Source organism: Grus americana, chromosome 10 (assembly GCF_028858705.1).
Source record: "Grus americana isolate bGruAme1 chromosome 10, bGruAme1.mat, whole genome shotgun sequence".
NCBI lineage: Eukaryota > Metazoa > Chordata > Aves > Gruiformes > Gruidae > Grus > Grus americana.
Window position 1 is genome coordinate 4223887 of NC_072861.1, and position 25950 is coordinate 4249836.

Here is a 25950-nt window from a genome sequence, read left to right on the forward strand (position 1 = left end):
AGGTTCTGGTTAAGTTTGCTTTACTTGGAATTTTTTTTTTTCACTTTATTTTTAATTTTTTTTTTTTTTCCTGAGGAAGGGAGGATTGTTTAGAGGGGTTGTGTGTTGCTAGAGGGATGGAATTAAGCCAAGCATCTGTGGTCCATTTTTGTTTATGGATGTTTCATATCTGTCAGATAGCTGTGGTCCTTTCTGCACAGGAACTCTGGCCTTATAATTCTGCTGTGAATATATTCATCCTAGAAGAAGCTGTCATGAATGATCATGTAATATAAAGTTTAATCCATGATGCAGTTTGCAGAAGGTCTCTGGGTACCCTGTACATCAATTCTAGTTTTTGTACTTTACGCAGTAATAGCTTCTTACCTTTAATATATTATAAAGTGTTGTTTTTCTTGGCAAAAATGTACATGATTAATTGTTTATTGGCTGTGTCTTTAATTGTGATAGATCATTGCCAACAGCTGCACCCTTCCTCCTTTTGGCTTAGATATCTTGAATATTCACAGCCAGTAAGAAAAACTACTGCTGGCAGGGCCAACTGCACTCTCATTTCCCCCTTTCTCTTGCTTGCCCTTGCAGCCAGATGATAATGTCAGTGCCTTCCAGCTTTCTTCCCTAATCTGCAGAGTGATGCTTTCTATGTCCAGTACGGAGAATTCTCATTCTCCTGGAAGAAACAGCTTTACTTTGCCATCTGTTCCCATGTTTTGGAGTGACAAGCGAGAAAGGGAATGATATTAAAAATCCCAAGAAATATCTGAACCTACTATTCAGAGTATTATTTGCTATTTATCTTAGTGTCAGGCTGTCGTATCATTGAATTTATTGGACAAGCAAGGTGACTAAAAGTGCAGTTGATAATACCAGTAAAGAATATTTAGTTTGGACATGCTAAAAAGTGGTATTACTCCCTCATTTAAAAAATCTCACCTTAATTAAATTCCAGTGGTAAAGGAAAAACTCCTTTTACAATGAAAGGTCAGTCTTTGGTTGTGAATGAATAATAAAAGTTCTTTAATGCTCTGTACTCATCTTTTAAAGTATATTTAGCGTAGAAATGTGAATAATCTCAATTTTGAGAAAATAATATTTGAATATCCATTACTTTATGACCTGTTTCTTCACATATCAAGCACTTGTAATAACTCTTATTAATGGTAATAGGTAAATACCTTCCTTATTTTGAATCTTGTCTGTATTTTGGAGTGGATCGTCGCTTGTGGTATTATAACGGTATTTGATCGCAAATATTTGATCTCTTCATCATCAAGCATTAATGACCGTTTGTGTTTCAAGCTGTCATTGGTTATAATGTTGATAATTGAATTTTGCATTTGATATAACTCATAATCTGCTTCAGCGTCTGTTTTCCATATTAAATATTGTCGTAGGCTATGAGGTAAAAAATAAAATACTGAGGAGTTTTGTTGAAACATGAATAAAATCATGAACAAATATTCCTGTGGTAACATGATTTAGAATTGAACCTTAAAAACTCTTCAGAATTTGGCAAAAACATCCCGTAAGTGATTATATACAAGTAAGAAACCGTTATTCCTGACATTGGTAATAAATATTGAAAACATTTTTTAATTATTTTCTGCAGTTACAGGATATTGTTTATTTTGAAACAGGTAAAGATGTTAATCTAAAAGATATATGTAGGCTTCAGAATAGTTACCTATTGATTCACTAGAATATATTCCTTATGTACCTTACGTTTATACAAAAATACTCAGTTTGCTATTAATTTTTTTATTAAAATGGTAAATGAATGACAGCAAGTAGTATCTGATATAAGCTACTACAACTATTTCTTTATAATCTTCCTCATGTTTATTATTTTAATGCTGATACAACAGAGCAAGTAAAAACAAGCGTTTGGGAGTTCTAAAGATCAAATTTAGATAAATAGCTAGAGTCAGATATTTTTCAAGTTGCCTTGGTCGGCAGAATTGGGTTAGAAGACTTATAGGAATGCCTTTTCTTTCCAAACTTGGGGATTCAAGGTTGGAAAGAATACAAAAATAATAAAGATAACCAGTCTTACGGTATTCTGGTGCTTCTGCTTCAGTTCTGGCCAGAATCCAGAAATACGGAAAGGAATGAAAATGAAAAACAATGTATATATTTATAAATATATATCTGTGTATTTTATAAAGATATATATTTATAAACCTTTGAGATTCCAAGAAGGTAATTTTAACTCTGGTTTTTGGGTGAAAGTCCAGTAGCCGGAAGGGTTTTCCCCTTATATGAATTCATTAGTTTATACATAACAGCAACATAGCTAATTCAGCACTGTGTCGCACGCTGTATAAAATGGACTATACGTTGGAAAGGTCAGACTTTTACATGCCTGTCTCTAGCCAGTAAGATTTCATGCCAGTGCTGCTTCGTGGTAGCACAGGACCCTCCAGAGCTTATAGAAAGCAGCAGAAAATACTTGATATACTAGGTGATGATCCTGGCCACTCCTGCCAGCGACTGACTGGCTTCGGACCGGGGGATTTTCGGAGCTTTCCTTCCCTGGCTGTTACCACTATGTGTTAGGAGGGATATTGCGCTTTGTGAGAGCCAGCAAGGAGCAACGTATGCACAAGAGAACAGAGGATCTTAAGTTATGACTGCCCTACAGCAACAAATGCCAGGCTGTGATTTTCTTCTCAGCTTGAGCAAATACAGATGCTTCACTGCAATATTGTCCTACCTGTGCAGTCTTGCCCCAGGCAGAATTCATAAGAAGGCAATGCTTTGCTTAAAAAGAAAGGAAAGGGAAATAAGTATTTGTGTTATGCTCACTCCCAATTTTAGAATGGGGAAATTTTGTTAGGAAGAATTCTGTTTGGCACGCTTGACATCACAATTTAATAATGTTACTATAAATATTTGCTGAGTAGCAAAATGAATAGTGGCTTATATGTAATACAGAGAGCCAAAAGTGTCATAGTCAAAGAGATTGGGTAGGAAAATAATTTTGCAGTTGTGTTCTGGTTTGCTAAATACTTCCATATCCAGCACTTAATCTGTCAAGGTCAGGTACGTGGATGTTGTTGCTGTAATCAGGACATTAAATGGGTGAGCCAGTCAAGGATATTGGTCTTGTGAATGGGTATTGTATGAAGAGCGTATTAATTAGGAAATATATTTGCCAGCTGTTTTATTTCATATAGATTGCCGAGATTCAGAATCCAGTTTATGGCATGGTTTTTCTCATCCAGACTGAAGCAGACTGTACTCAATTGTGTAGCATTTCAGCATTTTGTAGTATTTGCTACACTTTTCATGGAAAAATTTTCCAATTGTGTTTGTTCTGGAGTCTGAAAAATATACTTTATTTCAGAGAATATTGATAGTAATGCTGTAATCCTTGTAATATAAACATGTCATGTAAGAAAATGGGGTGTAATTAAGTGTATAGAGAAAAACTTGGTTATAAGAAGCGCTTAGTCAACTAAAATTACCAACTTCAAGATATGAAATGAACTGGGTAGTTTTTCTGCTTCAGGAAGTTGAATTGGAGTAAGGCAATAACCAGCAACAACGTGACTTCATAGATGACCTTACTAGTTTTAGCCGTAATGGTTTTGGCAACTCAGTTTCTCATGTAGTTTGTAGAGGAGGCCCATGTGTTGTATTTGGAAAGTTTCAGGATTCTCAGGGACTAAAAGAACAGTTGAGGATGAAGGGAGAAGAGAGGAAAAGTAAAGACATTTTCTGTAAATACTCTAATTTCTATCTTGTATACTTTGTGGTGGCTGCAGTTCCACAGGTACATTTGATGTCAGTTTTTTATCACCTTACTTGTAAATGAAGTATTGCAACTTTTACAGGAAATTTATTTCAGTTGGTTTAAAAAATGACTTCAGTGTTATGTAAAAATTATTAGAGGTCTATATGGTTACGTCAAATAACAACATTTGTCTATACAGAATGCCATTGAAATATCAAATTGTATATATTTACTGGGTTACTTTTATGTTTCATAAGTTTTTTCAGCTAAAGACAGTCTTCCTCTGAGAAACAGGTACAGTATACCTTGTGATTTTTAAAAGTAACCTTTAGCTTTGGTGAATGCATGTAAATAACACTGAAGAGAAATAGCAGGAATATTTCCACTGTAATGCATCACTGAGCTGTCACCATAAGTATATATAGAGGAATATATACAGATGATCATGAAGAAATACATCAGCATTCAATTCTTATTTCTGTATTCTGCAGCTGTACATCACAACACAGTACAGACTAAGTGCTCTGTGTCATGCAGATTCTGCTGTCTTCGTGGAAGCTGATACCTTATTTTGTGACATAGTCGATACCAGCTGTGCAACTTAGGGGATGAGTTATTGAGTATGAAAAATGACGGCAGAAATCTGATACTGAACAACCATCATAGCTGGTTCTAGTGTAATCCTGAGATAAAAAGTCTTAAGATGAAACCAGCAGAATTACTGTATTATACATAAGTCTTTAAGACAAAGCTTGAGAGAAATTGTGCAGCTAAAATTGACATTGCTGGTGTAGAAACTGAAACTGTAATGAACATTTTTGGTAGGTGTGAATACAGATCTTAATAAGAGAAGCTTTCATGAGAAAAGAGCCTTTACTTAATAATGTTTTGCATTTATAATGGCCTAAATTCTCCAAAGATCTGGTGGTTTACTAATATCTGAGGGTTTGGGGTCAGAACGTGCTCAACATAGCATAGAATCAGGCCAGTAATGCCCCTTCACATTGTCATAAAACCAAACTCGGAATGCCTCTACAGAGAGGGTAAATTAGTCTTAGTGATTCTTACTGCATTTAGCATTTACTTATATAAAAATTACAATAAAAAAGTAAAAGGTTTTCAGGAAGAAGTGACTAGATTACCCAGTTATTCTGTATTACCCTTATTAGAAATAAAAAAAACCTGAAATTGAATAGTTTATTATTGCTCAGAGGATGACAAAATTTTGCTTTCTAAACACCGCACTGGCTTCGTTCCCTTTCATACACTTATGGCAATTACTTTTAGGGTATGTTAACCTGTCCAACTAATAGTTGTGCAGGTAAAATTACTCATGAATTTAATTATTTAGAGGATTGGACATACTGTACTTCAGTGTGACTCAGTGGATTTTAAAACCTTTATTTTTTTCAGACAACTGGTGGAAGCTCAATAAAGCATGGGAATAAATATTTTTACACCGCTTTGAAGCGTAACGCAGCAGCAGCAGCTATCTTCAGATGTCAGTTGTCATTCAATACCAAGCTATTAGTTATACTTGTTTCACACCTGAATGGTGTAGGTCTGCCTACTGTGCTAATCCTGTGCTTTGATCTGTACCTTCACAAGGTGACTGTTTTTGTGGCACAAGGTATTATTACTCTAGTCTTAGGTTAATGAGGTGTACGTATGAAGTCTGATATTAATCCGACCTGCCACACGTGAAAGCTGAGAACTCTGAGAAACATCGTTCATGAAGGTGCTTGAGTTCATGTGAGCAAAATGGTTTGTAACTATCCTTGGCCCTCACTGGCTGAGAAATGAATGTGCTTCTTGAAGCCTGTAGTTCTCTCTGAATCATCTGCTGAGCTACAGATAAGATTAGGAAAAAGAGATGGGTGTCTGCTAAGGGGATACAAGGCTTTGTCTCGCTCATCATTTCTGCCTAGCAGAAGTCTGATAGCGTGGTTGCAATGGCCGTCGTGCAGCAGCAGGAGGAGAGTGGGCTGACCACACCTGGATGGAGATGTTCTGCCCCTTGGGGAAGGAGGTGTCCATTTCAAAGCGCAGTGTGAACTTCGTTTTGCTCTGCTGTCACTTTGGAGGATAGAGTAAGTAGGTTGAAGATCTGATGATTCAAAAAAACAGTTTCACTGTTGAACAAAGACGTAGAACTACAGTAACCATCCTTGTTAGTTTTGTATATTACAAGTGCTTCATCTTACAAAATGTGAGGTAAACTAATGGCAAATTACATTGCTAGGGTGTACTAGTTCAGTTTGGAAAGTGGGCATGTACAAATCCAATCCCACTGAAATAATTATTTTCTCTTTTTTTTTTTTTTTTTAATAACTGAGCATCCACAAAATGTCACAGGTTAATTACCCTGAAGCTTAGTAGCAAAGCAGGAGTAGTGTCATAGTCTGTTCTGAGGAAATCCTTCCTTATCTTAACATTGAAAAACTCAAACCCATCAGTTTCCTGTGACGTTTCAGTGTTATGACCAGGTTTCTGTTTCTTAAAGTTTAAGGGGAAAGCTATTTTTGAGTGGGTGTTGAGGGATACATCTCTCTGAGGAGACAAAAATGAACTGGGGTTTCATAACCAGCACTGGGATGGTTGCTGTTCTGTGCTCCTACAGACTGGTTAAGAACTAACTCATCAAAAACGGGGATAGTTTGCTAGTCTTGTACTACTGAATCATGCTGAAAGGGTATGGCCCTTTGGGATACTTTAAGATAGCTTTCCTTTAAGCACTTCTTCTTAAAATTAAATGGATAATATTAAGGAGTAGGGGGAGTGCTTATGAAAGCTGTTAGAATTACTGTTACATATGGATATAGCAATATCCATGGTTTGAACAACTTGTACAATACACTGGGGGGAAAAGTGTTGAGATGTACTGGCAGTTATACTGGGTAGGCAGTGGAGCAAGGTTAAAGTCAGCACTACTTTTAGAATTTCCTTACATGATTATGCTTGATTCCTTATGTCTAACATTAATTCAGCATTCATTTTGCATTCGTAAGGTTTAAGATAGAAATTGCAATTACTATTTTGACCAAATATATATTGCTATGTTATATCATGCTGCGGTGCTTTACAAAAACTAAGTGGTCTTTTTCCAGGAAATTTCACAGAGATTTATTTTCTTTTCAACAGGCATAACATTTTCTTGAATCAGTGAAAGAAAATATAGGTTGTTTTCTGGAAAATACTGTCTATGAACTTTTTAACACTTGGCCTTTTACTTTGAATTTGAAGGATACTTACCAAAAAGGAAGGAATAACCACATCTGGTTGTGGCACTAATCATTTTCAAGGATAAATTATCCTTGAAGCAGTGGTGACCTATGCTTCGTAATGTGCTCAGGATTCTATAAGAAAACAAATGTAAGATAAGCCTCAGTATATTAAAAATGGGGTAAATATCTTCCTAATAACTGGCGTTAAACTAGTTGTTTATTGTTATTTGAAGAAAAAAAAAAAGAACAATTCGCTGTTGTACAAGCAGCCATAATGCAATGTGGAGATATGGTGTCCACTTGATGCATCGAGGTATTTGTATGTGAGATTTCAATAGCATGAATGTGTCTGGTAGTCTTCTATTATCATAGAAAGATGTTGCAGTATCATGCAGACTGTCAGGTGGCACGTATTTTTCAACTGAAGTAGACTGATTGAGGACATTGTAGTGGTTTAAGTGGGTCACTTTTAAAATTGTGTTGATTAAGTTTGTTTCTTGCACTGACAAAGGTCTGAAGTACATTGATAGTTCAGAAGAGGTTAAATTCGGTAATGCGGGTTTAAACTGAAAAATAAGTTTAGAAGGGGCACTCATAGAAATCCTTCTTTGTTGTTGAAATCTAACTTGCTGTATAGAGTACTTTGAGTAAATTTCTAACTTGAGAGAACTGTGGAAAAAGAAGGTAATGAACAGTTTAGCTGCTGGGGAATTGTGGGGTTGGGGGTTTTTTGATTTTTGGGAGGGTTTGTTTGCATCTGTAGTTTCTGGATAGATTGCTGATCACTGGAATTGTTACAGGCACCTACGTGGCCATTCATGGATAGCATAGGTCAACCAAAATTGAGAACAGCTTTAGGGGAATAGCTTTGTTGGTTATTCAGCTGTAAATGATAAATACTTATTTTAAATGTGGACCTTGAACTGTATGGGAGTAGTCTATGCTTTCACTGTAAGTACCTCTAGGGAAACAGGAAATTTTTGGTAACGTTTTTTAAAAATTTTGAAACAAAGCATTTATTTAAAATCACATGGTGTAATCACTTTCTCTTTTTCTTGCATACCATTGTGTAAAAACTGTTGTATTTCGTATTAAAGCGTTTCTTCTTTGAGTAACTGAGATTTTACCAGTGTTTTACTTGCATGCCAATTTGTTAATGTGAGAGGAAAAGGATTATTCACATCAGTAAATGGAAAAATTTTTAGTGGCGAGTAGTTGCAATGTGTTTTAACAGGAGTTAAGACAAGTTTAGATTTTCATGAAGAATTAAAATCAGAATTAGCTCATTCAATGAGTTATGTTGGTAGGGCAGGGCATTGGTTTCATGCAGCTGTAAAATGCAGCTTGGAGAAGAGAGAGGATGTCAACTTGGCGTTCATGCTTGTTAGGTCACAGTTTCTTGAAAATGAGGGCCAATGCTTATTCTCCTTTACTTGTCTCAATAATTATTCTTCTTTATTACAAAATACCTGTGATGTGTTCTCTCCAGTGTGAAATAATCTCTTTCCCAAAATTTATTTTAAAATTTTTCTTCATTTTCTTAACCTTTTGTTAAATATTTACCACTGTTGTTTCCAGGGAAGATAATCTATTATCTCCATCACAAACTGTAAGATGAAATATTATTTCAATATTTTCTGCAGGAGCACCTGTCATTAAAAAAGTACATTGTGGATATTGTGATTGAGAGTTCTGTTCCTGTGGAACCATTAAAAGATGGAGAGGAGAAACAAAAAACTAAAAAGAAAGCCAAAAAGCTAAAGGCGCGGATGAACTCCAGGTACTACAAACTTCTTTTTAATATTTTTTTCTTTAAGTTTTGTTCTAAACTTTCCCTTTTGTCCTTTAGTATAAGTGCAGTGGAAGGCTGAAAAAAAATTTAAATTATTTGCTTTGGGAGTGTCTTGAAAATAACACTGATGAGCCTAATTTATGGCCACTTTCTCTGATTGAGAAAGAAAACTGAATATCGATCTGGAGCCCTTGGTTTCACCTGTTAAGAGCTTTTCTCATAATTGGATGCCAGTGCCCTGCCAAAACTGTAGCCTCTTCTAGCATACAATAGCATGTTTAAATTTGTGTAAACCATGCCTATTTTTCTTTCTAGCTATTGATTTTTAAATGAAGTATCAAAGAAAATCAATAGTAATCAACAAATAGAAGTCAGCCTGCTGTAGTGTCAAATCCCATGACTAAGTTTAATCATTTTTTTGTTGCCTGTCACAACAAAAAGAAAGTTAAAAATATCTTAAAATGGAAAGTGAGTTGTCAGAACTGCAACTTGTTATTAGTCTAAAAAGTGACATCTGGAAATCAGTAGGATACACAGGACATCATTGGATCATGAGCTGGCAGTGTCAGTCTTTGTAGCTACGTAGTCCCCAGGTGAGGTTAATACTTAACTATTATAACTTTTTTGCATTTATCTCTAAAAATACTTCTCAGAAGGTAAGAGTCATTGTTACCTATTTTCTCTGCCTTGTTTTTAAGCAAGAAGGGTTACAGATAAGAGAAAATCACCTGAATGGATGTTTAGACCTACAGTAAAAATGAGGTGGTTTATTAACTCATTAATAGTGCTAATAATGGCACATTAGTATTCCAAAACACAATACTTTTACAATCTATTACTGTTTCTGATTGTTTTCCTCTTTGGAGGAGCAAATCCACTATCTGAATACCACATTAGAAGACCCTGTTGAAACTGGATAACATTCTTCCAGGTTTCTGATTGCTGAAGGTGCAGCATTATTCATATTACCTGGTGATTTAATGCAGTTATCGGGTCCAATTTTAATTTTTTCTCAAGAGCTGCTTCTGTTGAATTTAGTCAAAGATTTGTCAGACCTAGGAATACAAGCTCGAATAATAGTTTGTTATTGGCACTGATAGTTGAAAAACTTTTTCAGAAGGTTTTTGTGGTGGGTTGACCCTGGCTGGGGGCGAGGTGCCCACCAGAGCCGCTCTCTCACTCCCCTCATTCACTAAACAGGGGAGAAAAGGTATAACAAAAAGCTTATGGATCGAGATAAGGACAGAGAGAGATCACTCACTAATTATCGTCACGAGCAAAACAGACCGAACTTAGAGAGGGAATTCATCTGATTTATTACTAGCCAAAACAGAGTAGAGGAATGAGAAATGAAATCAACTCTTAAAACACCTCCCCCGACCCCTCCCATCTTCCCAGCCTCAACTTCACTCCCAGCTTCAACCTTCCCCCCCTCAGCGGCACAGGGGGACGGGGAATGGGGATTATGGTCAGTTCATCACACGTTGTTTCTGCCGCTTCTTCATCCTCAGGGGGGAGGACTCCTCTCATCGTTCCCCTGCTCCAGCATGGAGTCCCTCTCACGGGAGACAGTCCTTCACGAACTTCTCCAGCGTGAGTCTCTCTCATGGGGTGCAGACCTTCAGGAGCAAACTGCTCCAGCATGGGTCCCCCACGGGTCCACAGGTCCTGCCAGGAGCTTGCTCCAGCGTGAGCTTCCCACGGGCCACAGCCTCCTTCAGGTGCCTTCACCTGCTCCAACGTGGGGTCCTCCACGGGCTGCAGGTGGAATCGCTACACCCCCTCATCCTTCCTCCATGGGCTGCAGGGGGACAGCCTGCTTCACCATGGCCTTCACCACGGGCTGCAGGGGGATCTCTGCTCCGGCGCCTGGAGCTCCTCCTCCCCCTCCATCTGCACTGACCTTGGTGTCTGCAGAGTTTCTTACATCTTCTCACTCCTCTCTCCGGCTGCAAAAGCTCTCTCTCTAAGTGTTTTTTTCCTTCTTAAATATGTTATCACAGAGGCGCTGATTGGCTTGGCCTTGGCCAGCGGCGGGTCCGTCTTGGAGCCGGCTGGCATTGGCTCTATCAGACACAGGGGGAGCTTCTAGCAGCTTCTCACAGAAGCCACCCCTGTAGTCCCCCCCTGCTACCAAAACCTTGTCATGCAAACCCAACACAGTTTTGAATTCTAATGTGTCAGACTGCTGGGTGAGTCAGTGTATTCGTCATCAAAAATTATAAGTAAAAGAGTAATAAGGGGGCATCGTTTTCCAAAGGTGATATACTATTGAAAAATACAGTGAAAATTTTGAAATCTAAGAGAACTTATATTGGCAAGACATGAAATTCATGTTCATTAAGCTTGTTTTTAGTTTTAAAGGGTGACTAAACTTTTCCACGGGATTACTGTCCTTGAAGATAGACGTGACTTAAATTGAAGATTTCACCATGAGTTTTCTAATGTTAACACAACGGACTTACTAAGAAAAATGTCCAGCAGCAATAGGAAACAAAGACTGTTCCATGGAATTTTGAACAAAAAATGGGCGAGGGGGAAAAAAAAACCTATTTGGAAAATTAATTTTAGCCCCCAAGTCTTGCCAGTCTTCTACAGTTACTATAATTGACACTTGAGTAATAGTAATAGGCACAGTAATGACAAACACTGCCTGGATGATCCTGCGTGTAAACTTAATACTGGTAAGGTGGGGAGGTTGTCCATGTTCAGAAAATGAAAGAGGATTATCTTAAGTTATGTGGCAAAAGCAATTAAAGCAATAACCTCAGAATTACAATATGAAATACTAAATTAAATAATTTAGGTAATGTCTACTATATTTCTGCCCAATAATCTGGACAGTACTACCACCATATGGCTGGGAGTTTACTGCTCAAAATCAACTCAAAACTTAGGTCAAATAGATAGTTAAAGTACTTCATTTGAGGATGGTTTGAAAGTGAGGAGCATTTATGTTGATAATTCATAGTTGCACAGGTGTTAGCAGATTATCTACAAACCATGTTTTAGTACATATCTGAACTATTCCTCTTCTCTGGAAGAAGAAATAGTTCTAACAGTCCCCTTTATACCTTAAGACTTGAAATTATACATTCATTTCAGTTTCTAGGAAGCTGTGATATTTTAAACTTGAAAAAAAATAAGTAACTACATTCAAATAGGTTCCTGTCGCTCTCCTGAGTTTCTAGATCTTAAATCACTATTACAATATCAAAGCAATGAAGGGCAAAGGTGAATGAGGGGACAAATTGTGATCAATGGGTTATTAGATATGTTGAGAAGTTTTGTTAGTCTTATTAATTATATTTATAACCTAAGCTATTAAACTGGTGCTATAGCAACAACTGATATATAGCTAAGTAAATTATCTCAGGATAACATGTATGTGCTGCTAGCAGAAGAATACTTCGGTACCCACAGGGCAAAAGGAGATTTGATGAAAGCTGAACTTGAGCAATAGAGGTGTAGTTACCAGCTAGGAAGTATATACAGTGGAGATATGCTTTGCAACAGATTTAAAGCACTCCAGTCATGTTCATCTAGTAACAGATATTTTAGGTGATTATTCACGTTTGACTGACTTGTCTGTAGAAAACTCAAAGGTGAAATGTGTTGTTTCTGGCTAAGAGGCAGGAAAGAAGGCAAAAGGTTAATAAAGGAATCTCACCTTCATGTTTAATACTAAATTCAGTTGTGATTAATAGCTTTATTAATGATCCACAAATCAGAGCTAGTGGTAATGTAACGATATTTGCGTATAGCATAAGTTGTATAGGTCAAGCAAGCCAAGGGAAAATTTGAGTAGCTTTTGAAAACTTGGTCCACTTGGGTGAACAGAAAATACAAAGAAACGTTTAGTATATGTGTCTGAGAGAAATAATAGGAATTATGTCTTTACTAAATCTTTTTTTTTGCAGTGCAGCAATGCAACACATTTCCCATGGGAAGCCATTGTCAAAATCTTAGATTTGAAAAAAAAACACAATTGGAGGTCTGTAGAGTTGGCAAGAATGTCAGCTGATGGTAGTTAATATTCAGAATACCTTGGAAATGAATAGGAAACACTGTTTGTATGGGTGAAAGTTGCCCCAAGGCAGACTTTTTTTTTTCTACTTCTGTCCTGAGGGGCTTTTGGCACTTTGGCACTGGGGCTTGTTATGGGTGCTCTTGGTAGAGACAGGTCGCACACCTAATCACGGATTTAGTCCAGCGTGCCAGTTAAGTTTCCTTCATGTGTGTGTACAGTTGTGTTTTTTGAAAAATTTTCCATGTTCCAACCTCAAGAGCCTTGAACAGCGGATCTCCCTGAAGTCCCTAGTCTGTGTTGCATATGTGAAGTCTTCATTTAAGAATGAAAATGGAAGGAGCAATTTTAACGGATCAAATGTTTTTAACAGCTAAATGCTTTTAATGCCTGCTGGATGTTTCTTCATCACAGTGTTCTGTCTAGAACTGAATTTTTCTGCATCGCTGTAGTGTCTGGATTAGTTTTAGGTCGTGTGTGGTTATAAAAGGTTACAGGATTCCCACCCTGATTCCTGTTTTGGTTGAGGAGCTGGTGATGGTTTTCACCTGTTGGCACAGGCTGGCTGGAGTCAAAGCAAGTGGTGGAAAAACAGTCTTGTCTGCCTCTTCCTACTTTTTGGCATATTGCCAGTGTAAATAATACTTTTAAGGGGCTAAAGAGGTTTGTGTTTCTATTTGCAGCAGTAAAACAGTCATTTGTGGAGGTATTTACTTCTGTGCTGTATGCCTAACAAGGTTCATTATGTTACAGTATAGTCGTTAGTTACATAAAAAAATACTCCTGTACCTGTAAGTATAACAAATTATTTATACATTAATTATAATCTCTGTGATGTAATGATCTTCTGATCTGCACTACATGTCTAAATTACTAATATTTTCATCAGATGAATCTGGTAATTTTATAATAAGTAGTAGATTACTGCAGTTGTCGTATGTGTCGCTTGTACCATTTTTACCATTTGGATAGTCAACTTAAATGTACCATTTGTGTACTGATGTTATTCTGAAGTAGCAATATTAATCATAAATTGATAATGCCCATAGTTAAGCATCAGTATGGATTATGACAGGGCAGAATTGACAGAAAATGTCGAGCGTTACTATGAAAAAGAAAAACCCCAAAGGTTAAAATGATCTCACTGGTATTACATACTGTACGTTTTAGACAATAGTCAATAATAATGAATATTTTCTCCTCCAGGGCTAAAGAATATGAGAGTTTGATGGAAGCAAAAAATGCTGTCTCAGATTCCCCATTTAAAGCCAAGTAAGCATTTAACTTTATATATTTTAGACGTACACTTTTTTTTTTCTTCCTGTCTGTAGCAGAAGTGCTTCTGAGATTTCCAGTGGCGCAGGTGTGGTAAGATTTCCACTCAATATGGGGCATATTGCCATCTTGAATTACAGATCAGTTTCTAATACAAAAGGTCAGATGGTATAAATGCAAGTTTTTCTGAAGGCACTGTGTATCTTGAACCATGTAAGATGCAATAGTAAAGAGAACACATGCCCATCCTTTTCTTTCCTGGAAGCAAGAAGTTTCCAGCTTTGTACTTCAAGACTGATGGTGAAAATTCAGCACTGGAATTCTGGGACTGAAAATCTTATGTTTGGCCTCCGTTTGGTCAGAAACAAAGGTTCATATGATGAAAGCACAGATATTTTAATGCACAGATGTCTTAATGTGGCATTGAGCTTTTCAAAGAATAGAGCTTTTTATTGTCTAGGATAAGGCACAGAAGAAAACAGTTGGATGGTAAGATTAAAACAAGACCTGTTATCACTGACAAATTCCTCCTCCTTAGTTTGCAACTGAAAATTGCTCAGCTTTTGCTTTCTGATTCCCTTGAAACTGGTTGGCAAACGATGCAGAATATTTGAATTTCCAAAAAGCTTTTGATAAATTCTATCACCAAAAATTTAACAAAAGCTATATAGCTGTAGCCTAAGTGGAAATCAGTTAAAAAATTGAAAAGAAGTGGAGTATATGATTGGTCCTTGCAGAATAGAGAGATTACCCATAGAGTTCTGCAGTCCTATGGTGTTCAACATATTCACAGATGACTCGGGGAAAAAAGAGCAAGCAGTGAGGTGTGACACAGTTTGATGCTACTGCAAAGATATTCAGGATAGTAGGGACAAGAACTGACACTGAATAATAATTTTGAAGAGAGCGAGTGGCTCGGCAGTAAAATGGCAGGTGAAATCCAGTGTGCATTAAATGCTATGCAACAGAGGGGGAAGGCAGAACGCGATTATATCTTCACATACAAACTGTGTGCTTTGAACTTACAGAAGTGCTAGGTAGTTCCAAGAATATATCAGCTCAGTGCTCTTAGCAGTTAAAGGAAATCCTTTGTCAAAATTACTTAGAAAGGAGCAAAAACAGAAGAAGGAATGTCATTATGTACAAATGCCTGGGTCATCTATAGCTTTTGAATACTAAGTGCAGTTGTGGTTCTTCATCTCAGAAAGGATCTGCAAGAATTGTTAAAGATTCTGAGAGGGCAGGAAAGGAATTCGGTAATAATTTCTGGTATAACTTCTGTATTAGGGACTTAGTTAAACTAGTACTTCCCATTCTGGAGAAAAATGTGATAATGGGAGGAAGCTTTGATGGGGATATGTTACAGAGATCTACAAGGTCATAAGTAGCATGGAAAAGATGGGTGTCGGTTGTTTGCTGTCCTTCCCAATATGAGGATGGGGACCACAGAATGAAGATGGATCCAGGTTTAAAAGAAACCAAAGGCAGCGGTTCTTCATGCAGTGTGCAATTAGATGTGTGGAACTCACTGAGAAAAATCATACAGGTGCTAGTAGTTTACCTGCATTACCGCAGATCTAGGAAACTACATCCAGCCCAAGAGATTCCTAAGCTGAAAATGGTGACAAGAAATGGATTAGTAAAGAGGATTGTGTATGCTTGTCCTGTTTTTAATGTTCCTGAGACATCCATTTGCAGTTTGTTGTTAAACAGGATAGTGGGCAGATGATATGCCTTTCTTCATAGCTGTGCTCATGAAGTCTGTGGCAGGTCAGTTGAGAGGCTGTGGTGCCTCAACAGTTGGATTCAGATACCTTCATCCTAAAATTACAACTGCTTTCCAAGTTGGGAATAATTGTCTTCAGACTGAGGTAATAACCTGTACCAGATCCTGTATGTTTTGTGGTTGTTTCTATCATTCATAAATTGCTGATACACTAGAAAGCAGCATTTATTTATCACTTACTTTGCTTAAAATGTTCAGATCTTTGCTGTTAGGCTTCCTTGGTTGGATGTACAACTAGCCTGTATGCCTTGTCTTTCACATAGTCTTTTCAATGGTTTGTAAACCTGCTGCTGAATTTCAGTATGTATTTTAAAATAATAAAAATCCATCACTGAGGTTTGACATAAGAAAATGAAAGATCTCCACCAGATGGCACACCTGCATAAATACATTGGGGAAGAAGGTTCTGTTGTTGGCTTCGTTTCTTAATGATCAGCACTTCAATTTTCAAGATTAGTTTCATGGCAGATTAAGACTTTTAGATTTGTAGCTTCTGTGTTTCACTTTTCTTTGCTACCAGAAAATAAAAAAATTAGGGTCTGGTTGTCAGAAACGTGGGGTGTTTGAGTGACTCTGAAAATACTGATAAACTGTAGTGCTTCCACTTTAGTTTCTTTCTGACTTCTGACTATCGGTGACGTACTTTGGTCAGTTCTGTCTCAATTGCAGTGCAACAGAAACTCAGATTTTTTCAATTTTTTTATTTTTAATCTCTTGACTGATCCTGAATTTACAGTTTTCATTTCTCTTTACTTAGTGACGTGTTAGTCTGCTTTCAGGCAGAATCTTCTGTTCCATCTGCTTTCTTACTTTCCTCCTCTTTTATTGCCTGTGTTAGGGCTGTACCCTTTTAGATGTGACCTGGCATGTTGGCCACTGGGTAGCTCACTTTCATCACAGATCTTCTGGTGATCTAGCAGTTGCTTGCATCTGAATTTTTAAAACATAGTTTCAGATATCATACTGTTATTTCCAAAATTACACAACCTACCTGCCATGAAGGCTCAAATGTTTGCAATCTGCTTTGAAATCAAGGGGGTAACAACGAAAATTCAAGATTTTTTTTTTTTAAGAAGAGAGAACTGTCTGTGAGTCAACCAGAAGCCTAATTTATTTCAATTAAAATTTGTTTACTTTACACAATACATGATACAAAATGGAAAATGGATAGGGAAGGGTAGTTTTATTCCTTTTTATGTAAGGGAAAGGATGAGAGGGCAAGAAATGTCATGTGGCAAGAGTTTTAGCCCAGACCGTATCTGTTTACATGGAGAAACATATTCTTATTACAGGCAAAATTAGTAGGAAAACACCTTTGAAAGGAGAACTAAGTACAGAATCCTACTTAACCAAGACCAGTAAGAATTAGCTGAAAGATACAAACAGTAGTAGATCTCCACCGAAACGTTATTGCGTTGAGAAGCTGTGAAAATAGTCAGACTATTGCCTTTTTAGCCAGAACACAATGTACTCTACTATGAGCTAATATTAACTGCTACTGTACCTGGCTGAGAGAGAGCAAACTCTTGCCAGTACTAGGAGTCTTAACAGCTATCCAACACGCTCTCAAGAGATCTACAAAGTTATTGAGAAAAGTCACATCACAGGATGAAGTGGGTAAAAACTTGAGAATGCTAAAGGTGTTCTTTGTGTCAAAACAAATGGCAGTACTTTTTTTTTTTTTTTATTCCAAAGAAAGGTTTGAGGTATTCAGATTGGAGTGAAAGTACACTAATGTACAGAAAATACTTCTTAACTTAGTGCGCTGTGGAATTTTAAAATAACAAAGTTCTTTTTAAATTCCATTTAAAATGTGACGCAACTGGTAGGTTTATTTGCTTAACAGAAGCAAATGTGTTTTAGAATGAAATGATTAAATATAACTTTCTCTTATGCTTCCTGGCTTATGCCACATTGCTTTACTCCCTTCTCTCCTCCCAAATTGATTGTGTCTTTGCAAACAACTAAAACCATTTATGGAATGCAATTTCTTATCTGATTTTGGTTCTTAGTCATGCTGTCAGTTGGTACAGAAGAAAGACAGAACCCAGAATTAGTCTCTGGCAGGTAAAAAGCCCTTTTAGATCACCTTTAAGATTAAGCCACCTTAATATTATGAGACCACTGATTTCCTGCTGCAGCTGATAGATTGTTTCAGTAGTTCTTGTTAGTTTATGGTTTGCAGATTTATAAAACCTTTTGCACTAAGGAAGCACTGATCCAAGTGCTTTCTAAGCTTTACGTTGGTAATACACTAATATCAATAAGCAGACAGGGTTTATCCTACTTTGATAGACATGGTATGTATAGCTTTTTCAGTTTCAGAGCACTGAATCTGATCCCTGAGTGGGATTGTGACGGCTCCAAGCGGTTCTTTTTCAGAAACAAGAGTTTTAGAAGATACCGGTAACAGATTTTATTTTTTTTTTTTATTACCTATTTAAAAAAAAAGTGTCCCTTAATGTGGCTGGGGAAATAATTCCAGATACTGCCTTAGTTGATAGATATTTTGCGCTCTCAACTATTTCATGTGACGAGAGGGACTTTCAAGGAAAAGACTGTGGACATTCTCACCTGGGAGCAGCCAGTCTGCTCCCTGGCCTGTCTCCACTGTGCATTCACTGGTTGGGCATTGCTGGCTCTTCGGTCATCTTATAAATGCTGGTGGACTCTTGATGGATTTGTAGTATTAATTCATATGCTCTGGGAACTGATATGAATGTCATTAGTGTCCAGTCTGTTAAGTTAGCCTGTCAAAAGGCATGTCAGTGATGGCTCGCTCTTTTTGCAGCATTCTCTGGCATCCATCGGAGCACGTTTTTAAAAGGGAAGGAAAATGTTTTCACAAAGTCAGTGTTATTTCCATCTATTTATTATCTTCTAATCCAAAGGCCATATACTTCAGTGTTAAAGCAATCTGCGAAGCGTAATTGTCATACTTTAATACAACAGGGAAAGTAAGGTAATGAGAGATTGCCGTATGCCTAAAGGGAGTTAGCAGGATTGCAGGGAAAAAAAAATTACCCCCCCAGTCTAATACTTTAGCTAGTCTCTCCTTATGCAAGAAGGAATTGGTTTTTTTCTACCTTTTTTTTTTTAAATTTATTTACACTTTTTTGAACTATGTAAAGGGACACTTCAGATAGCATGGAAATGGGAACCACCATTATCCTGAGAAACGACTGCAGCACAAAAATAGGAGAATTAGGAAATGAAAAATTATTTCCTGTAAGAATGGGCTGGAGAAAAAATGGGAATATAGCATGAAGTTTGTTCTTGCAGAGGCCCAAAGCTAAATGTCTTTAGCAATACAGTTCTTGTTTATTTTCCTTATGGCATATCAGTGCATTCATAAGATAAACTTACCTTGTAGGTTTTCTTGGTGTAGTAGGCTAGGGTCCAGCTAGGCCAGTTAAAAGATATTATACGAAAATACTGATTACTGGAGAAAAAAAATAATCAGATAATCTCTGAAGCTGGAAGTATTTCTGCAAAATTTCTGGGTGAACCATAGAAGAGCTGAAGTATAAATAAAATTCAATTAAACTTTAAAAAAAGATAAATACCTGCTTTATGATTGGGTAGACATAGATTTCTTCTTCAGAGAATTGCTAGAGCATTCTTATAGGTTTTCAAATAAAGAAAATAATCTTAATAGGAATTTCTCAGCTGCCATTTCAAAAAATAAGGTGTGTGAAGCTGCAGATTTCCATGTGTCGTGCCTAGCAGCATTTGGGACTATGTCAAGATGTGGAACGGTGTTTTCCAGTGCACACCTAGAGCGATTGGAGTATGGCACATGTGTCACCATGTATATAAATTTTACTGCGGGGGGTCAAACTGCAGGCAGTGCAGAACAGTGCAGGGCTATACATTGCTCGAGGAGGATACAGCATAACTCCCTGTTTCGGGCCGGGCAGGAACTGCCACAGACTTTCTCAGTTCTCTCCAGGCACAGGCTGCATCAGGAAGAATTGGGGCTGTGTGTCCGGCTGGCATCTGGCCGCCCTGGGCAGGAACGTACAGGCGAGTAACCGCTCCTTCCGTACAGGAACTGCACAGAATCCAGCTCTCTGCCCAGTCCTACTAATCCTTCCTTGCATATGTTCAGTGTACAGCCAAGAAATCATGGATTTAAATGTGGAGGTGCTGAAATACATTGATGTTACTATTTCAAGGCTTTTTTTCTAGAGATGAAATGTGGCCTATAAATATTGACAGAGATCTCTTTCTTTAGTTTATAAAATACATTAAACCTGCTACAAATACTTAGCCCATGCTAAAAAGAAACCCTTAATTCATACATTACTTTGTTTTAATTTCGTTTATATATTTGCTGTATAAACCTTTAATATGCATATCCCTCATTTTCCCATTTGCAGTGCAAAAAGATCAGATAACCTTTTTGCTGAAGATACTGTTTATTAAAGTTTATGTTATGGTAACGTTCTAAGACCAATCAGTGCCTTATGTGCTTTATGATATTTCTTCTGCATTCTAAATTATCTGTTTGTGGGCAATACTAAAATCTTAATTAGTGAGATCTAAATAACTTTAGATAAAAAGACATTAGCTTTAAATTTCCCTTTTATTTAGCCTAGTAAATTTTCAGTTATTTATCATTCTCTGTATGGCATCATAAGCGTTGGAGGAATGCAGGTTGGGGGACAGAAAGAAAATTAAATAATTTTCTTGAAATGTTTGTATTTGGACTCAACAGTATTTCCACGTAGTCACTGGATCAGGTGTGGATACCATGCTCCATTAATCTACAGTGCATGCGAAGAGTGTACAAGGAGTACAGTATGTACAAAGAGTTCTCTCTTTCTGAATCCGCTCATAGCAATGATAAATTCTATATTCAAGCACAAGTCATCTTGCATAGCTTTCTAGTCCTTTGAAACAGTCCTAAAATTATTCTTATTTCTCTGACATTGCCAAGAAGTCAGTGTAAAGGATATTAAATTAAAACAATTTCTCCAAGGTTCACTCAGTGGGAAGAGAGAGGTTTTATTTCCCTTCTCTTCCCCATGTGATCACATAGCATACGTTACCTTTTTTTTGGCAGACAACCAACATACAGTAGGATATGAGGATGTAAGAGGTAATTCTTTTATGTGGCAGACCTGAAAATTTATTCTTCACGTTTCTTACTGTATGATGCCGAACACACACTTAGAAAGTTTGAATTTTGGTAAAATTGTCCCAGAAGACTTTTAGAAGAAATGGAAAGCTGGAAGCTTTTCCTTGAGAGTTAACGTGTTGTACAGCATTTTATTTTATTTTATTTTATTTTTTTAAACTGAGGACAGAAACTGAACATGATATTAACTTATGTAGCATCTTTATAGACTGAAGAGAAAGAAAAGGAGTTTGTCAACAAAAGTAACAATGTAATATGCTTATTTTCTATTTGAGTCCTTGTGAGGAGTGTTTTGATGAACATTACGCATTTTGTATGCTGATGCCTGATGTAGATTAGGAAAGTCCCTTTCCTGAGCCTCTGTGGTTAATCCTGGTTGAATTCCATTCCTCTGATGTTAAATGAAGCAAATGGAAACCTGTCTTGCTGTCTTCTGTCAGATGAAGTTACAATATAGTGCGGTGGGGTTTTTTCAGTGCTTTGTGTATGCTTTAATCGTGGAATTTGGGTACACGTTCCGAAGAGAGAAAGTCTTTATTTTTGCTTAGCGCGCTAGGATATTGCCAAGGCAGTAGCCATTCTAAATCCCATTCTATGCGAAAACCTGAAATACTCTGCTTCTAGATCATCTTCCTGGATGGCAGCAATTGGACTTTTCTTTGGTGCTTCTATTCATTCCTTAGGCTTAGCAGAGTTAGTGGTCATCTAATTTACTGTCCAAGTCCTGCAGTTACTTGTGTTTTGGCTTTTAATTTTCTTTCCCATTTTAGCCCGTGGCTTACTGAGTTAGACAGAGGTTTTCTCCAACCTCATTGTCCGCAGAGGAAATAGCAGTGCAGAAGATCTCATCAGGACGTAATCTGCCTTTATTTTTCTTGTCATAGAAAAATCCTGGCTGAATATTAGTGGGTTCAGCTGACCAGGTTATAAGAAGTCCAAGACTCAAAATTCTGCAAATCATTTTTGTTTGTACTTTAAAAACATACATGTATTTTCAGAGTCTCTTGAAAGCTTTTAACAAAGCTCTTAATTTTTTCAAAGAAAAGGTACAGAGTACCTGTTTCCTATTAAGTGGAAACTGTTTTTACCCGAAATGAATATTCTGATTATTTATTTTTTAAATAAACATGACTATTCTGGTACATTCCCCAGCCATACCATCTCCTTTCTCACCTCTCAGAGACTAGTTAATGTTATTTTTCTCTTTGCCATTACTCTGTGTCACTTTGTGAATGCTTTCTGGCCCTTTCACACTGATGATCTCCCATTTTATGGTAAGCATTGATACCCTTCCCCTCTTTTCCTTCCTATAGAGCTATGTTTGCTTCTAGTCACAACAGTATTTCTCCCAGTCATCCGACTCGGTTACTAGCTTCGTCGCACTTTCAGTACAAATTGCTCACTAGATCAAACCAAAGGCCCACCAAACGCTGAGCCCGTCATTAAGAACAGCCAGTAGCAGATACTAAGGCAACAGTTGACAAATACATGGCAAGTACTGGATGATGCTTCCTCCCTACTTCTCTCAGTCTCCAGTTTAGCGTTTGTATCACCTGCCTTAAGGCATCTACAGGTTTTATTTTAGACCTTAGGATGAGATGAATGGTGCCTTGGAACTGCATATTTCTCCCCGCTGCCTAGCGGGAGGTGAATAGCCCAGATGTAAATGTGCAAAATTGAAATGAATCCTAACCCACGTGCGTCTGCATCTCTCCCACCTCTGCATTTTGGCTTCATTACTGACCCTCATTAATAAAATGCCCTTTCTGAGGTAGTCTGCAAAGTCACTGGTTTTCATTTATTCAAATAACCCTAAAGAGCCATTTTTTTTATGATGCCTGTAAGAAATTAGCCAAGTAGTCTGCTGTTCTATTTCCCTTACTCATCCCAAGAGTGAACTACTCAGGTAAGTGGGCAGAAAGGATTGCGTGATGGAAGAGAAAAAGCAGGGTGAAACCACATTGAAAATGAAGATGGCAAAAGCTAGCAGAACAAACTGTGGAGGGAGAAATGGGAAATTCATTCTATTGAACAACAACAAACATGTAGCTAATAAAGAAGCACCTTAATGGCTGTACCGTTCACATTATTTCTATGCCATTTCCCTGAAAGAGCAGATAGTGAAATTGTTGTAGGCACTCTAAGCTGACTGTATCTCCTTGCTGATGTGCATGTTTTACATGCTGTTCAGTATAGATGATGATAATACTTTTACACAGAGCTTTAACTGCTCTTTGTTTTCTGTTTACTATTGAAGGTTACAGCGATTAGCAAAAGACCTTTTAAAGCACCTCCAAATGCAGGATAGCTGTTCGTTGGGGAACAACAAGGTCTCTGCTCTGGACAGGACTTTAGGAGAGATCTCTCGTATTCTGGAAAAAGAGGTATTGTGACTGTTACTATATAACTTACAATTAACCTGTAAACTATGTTACTCTAAAATGTCATCAGTTTGGATTTGGGAATGTTTTAAACATGTATTGATGAACATATAACCTCTGTGTTACAAGCAGTGTCTGCTATTACACTTTTCTGTGGTGGTTGCAGCAGTGGATTTTCTTATTTAGACATCAGATTTTATATTGGCAGTTTTGCAGAAGTGCTTAAACCACGCTTGACTGATGCTAGGTCATCTGGATAATGACAAGCTGTACTTCCACTGTATTTTCATTAGAATTGTTTTTAACCTGGGCCATTTCCATCATCTAGTTTATAGTGCATACCCACGAACAGCTTTTACAGTAAGGGGCCAGAACAATTAGCAGAGAAGAGAGGAAGGAATTGGAGCCAACTTTACTGTCACAGCCACCGTATTGTGGTGTTGTGGCTGAGTTTGAAGGAGCACAAATCTGTTGAGTTTTCCTGGAGTACAAGAAAGCCTGTATTTTTTGGATAGGTCTTTGATGGAGAATGAAGGTATGATGTGCATATATATGGGATATTTCTATGTTTTGAACTTTTTCAGCACTATGTTTGTAGAGTGTGTGGGGTTTTATGGTAATTGTTGGATTTTTTTTTTTTTTTAATTGATAGCACAGCATTTGCATCTTTTTTTACTGTTTCATCATGTGGTCAGTCAGCTGCCACGGTGCTTTCTGTCTTGTAGCACTTTTTTTTTTTCTCCATTAGGACCACAATATTTGAGTTTTCAGCTAGAATATTGTATTCTGTTCTCTCTCTCTAACCATTAGAAAATACTTCTCTTTTGTATCTGTAATCAAGAAATCATGAAAATTAATTCTGAGAGAAACCAAATTCATGAAAGCTGAGGAGGAGGTTGCATCATTGTGGTTTAGAGTTGGTGCCTGTGAAGATGAGAGCTCTGCTTGATGCTTTTCACAGCTTAGTCAATGTGAAACACAATTGCTAATAGCATATGCTTTTAAATACCGAATGCTGCCTGGGATGCCCGGGGTTCGGCCAGGTATTCTGTTGGTTACTTGGAGCTGCTTATCGAGTTTGATCATGTTTTTTAAAGAGTTGTGACATTTCCAGACTTTGCAATGTTTATGTTAACTATTGAAAAATTCACTTGTTACTTATCTCAAGATATAGAAATCATGTTATTGCGTGAAGACTAAAAAAAGATGTGTCTATTTTGAAAGTTACCTAAATAATTATTGGAAAGTGGTGTTGTATCCAGTAGATGTTTTCTGAGATTTTTTTTTTTAAATGAGACATGAATTGCCGCTAAATTTTAATCATTAATTGTTCGCAACATTTTGCTGCTTGTTGAGTCTACAGTGGGGAACTAAAAGATAAATTTGATAGTATTAATAGGCATGCATTATTTTGTTGTTGATTTGGGGTTTTTTACCCCTAAAACATTACCACTGGAGAAGTGTTATTATATCTGAGTGTCCTAATCAATAAGGTCAAGAAAGATTGATTTCAATAGCTGTCACTGTGTTTATGGCACAGATTGTACATAGTCATTTATAGAAGTGGATAGTAATTCTCTTGTTAACTTGCGAGTCAAGAAATCAGGAGACACATCTTACATGTCAATGGGCGGTGAAAAGAATCTTGATGGTGTCAGTCATCGACTGAGAGGAGGAGACTGACACTGTTAATTGAATTTCCCTGGAGAGCATAAAAATATACCATAATGTGGGGGGAGGAATGAGGGAGTGGGAACCACACAAGCTGTCAGTGTGTGTGAGCTGATAACATTGATTTACCCTTGCTAATGGCCTGGGTTGAATAAAGAATTGCCCTGAGGGAGGACAGAGTTCACTACAATAGATCCTTGCCAGTTACTAGGAATTCTTCAGGCTCAGAAGTAGTCATGCAAAAGTATTATAAAATAAAATTGATCCAAAATTACCTCTTTTCAGTCATACTGTGAAACACCGGATTTTTCTTTTGTTAATAGTTTACACTGCAAAATGTATTTATACAGTCTCAGTAGGGAAAGAAAGATTTGTTTTACAAACCGTGAAATAAAAGCTGAGCTGCTGTTGGTAACAGTAAATAATAAATACCATGAAATTTCTCAACAGGAGGAAGGTTACTCAGTTCATTGGAAACCCCGTGACTGTGCTAAAACAGCATTAAAGGATGGGAGTGTGTTTTTTATGCAAACTCAAGTCACAAAAAAGCCCCATAGGAAAGATTGGCAGCCCTGTCTCACCAGGTTTTGCCTTCAGGTAGAATCGAACCAGACTAACCATTCCTTTCTGGACTTAGTCTTCACCTGTTGTGTTTCATAGTAATGAATAAGACTATTTCTCACTTCTGAACTTCTTTTATAACGTGAGAACATTCTAGGATGAGGCATGCCTGTGTGACTCTTGTGGTCAAACTTGCTTTTCTTTTGCATGCCTTCCTGGTCTGCTGGACGTAAGCAGATTCTGCACTTGGGGCCAAGTGATTTCACAAATATAGCAAGAAGAGTTTGCTTAATGTAAACTAAAAGGGTTTTGTATCAGCGTATCCTCTAGATACTTGGATTTGAGAAATCTGTC

General features: G+C 37.3%; 1 protein-coding gene across 10 annotated transcripts in view; it reads left to right on the forward strand.

The window, feature by feature from the left end:
• Window positions 1-25950, forward strand: part of SCAPER (S-phase cyclin A associated protein in the ER) — a 161002-nt gene that overhangs the window by 61893 nt on the left and 73159 nt on the right. For all 10 annotated transcript variants that reach the window (XM_054836962.1, XM_054836964.1, XM_054836959.1 and 7 more), the window contains 3 exons: window positions 8604-8740; window positions 13986-14051; window positions 23241-23367. In XM_054836962.1, the coding sequence (XP_054692937.1) occupies window positions 8604-8740; window positions 13986-14051; window positions 23241-23367 (330 nt within the window). The remainder of the gene's footprint in view (window positions 1-8603; window positions 8741-13985; window positions 14052-23240; window positions 23368-25950) is intronic.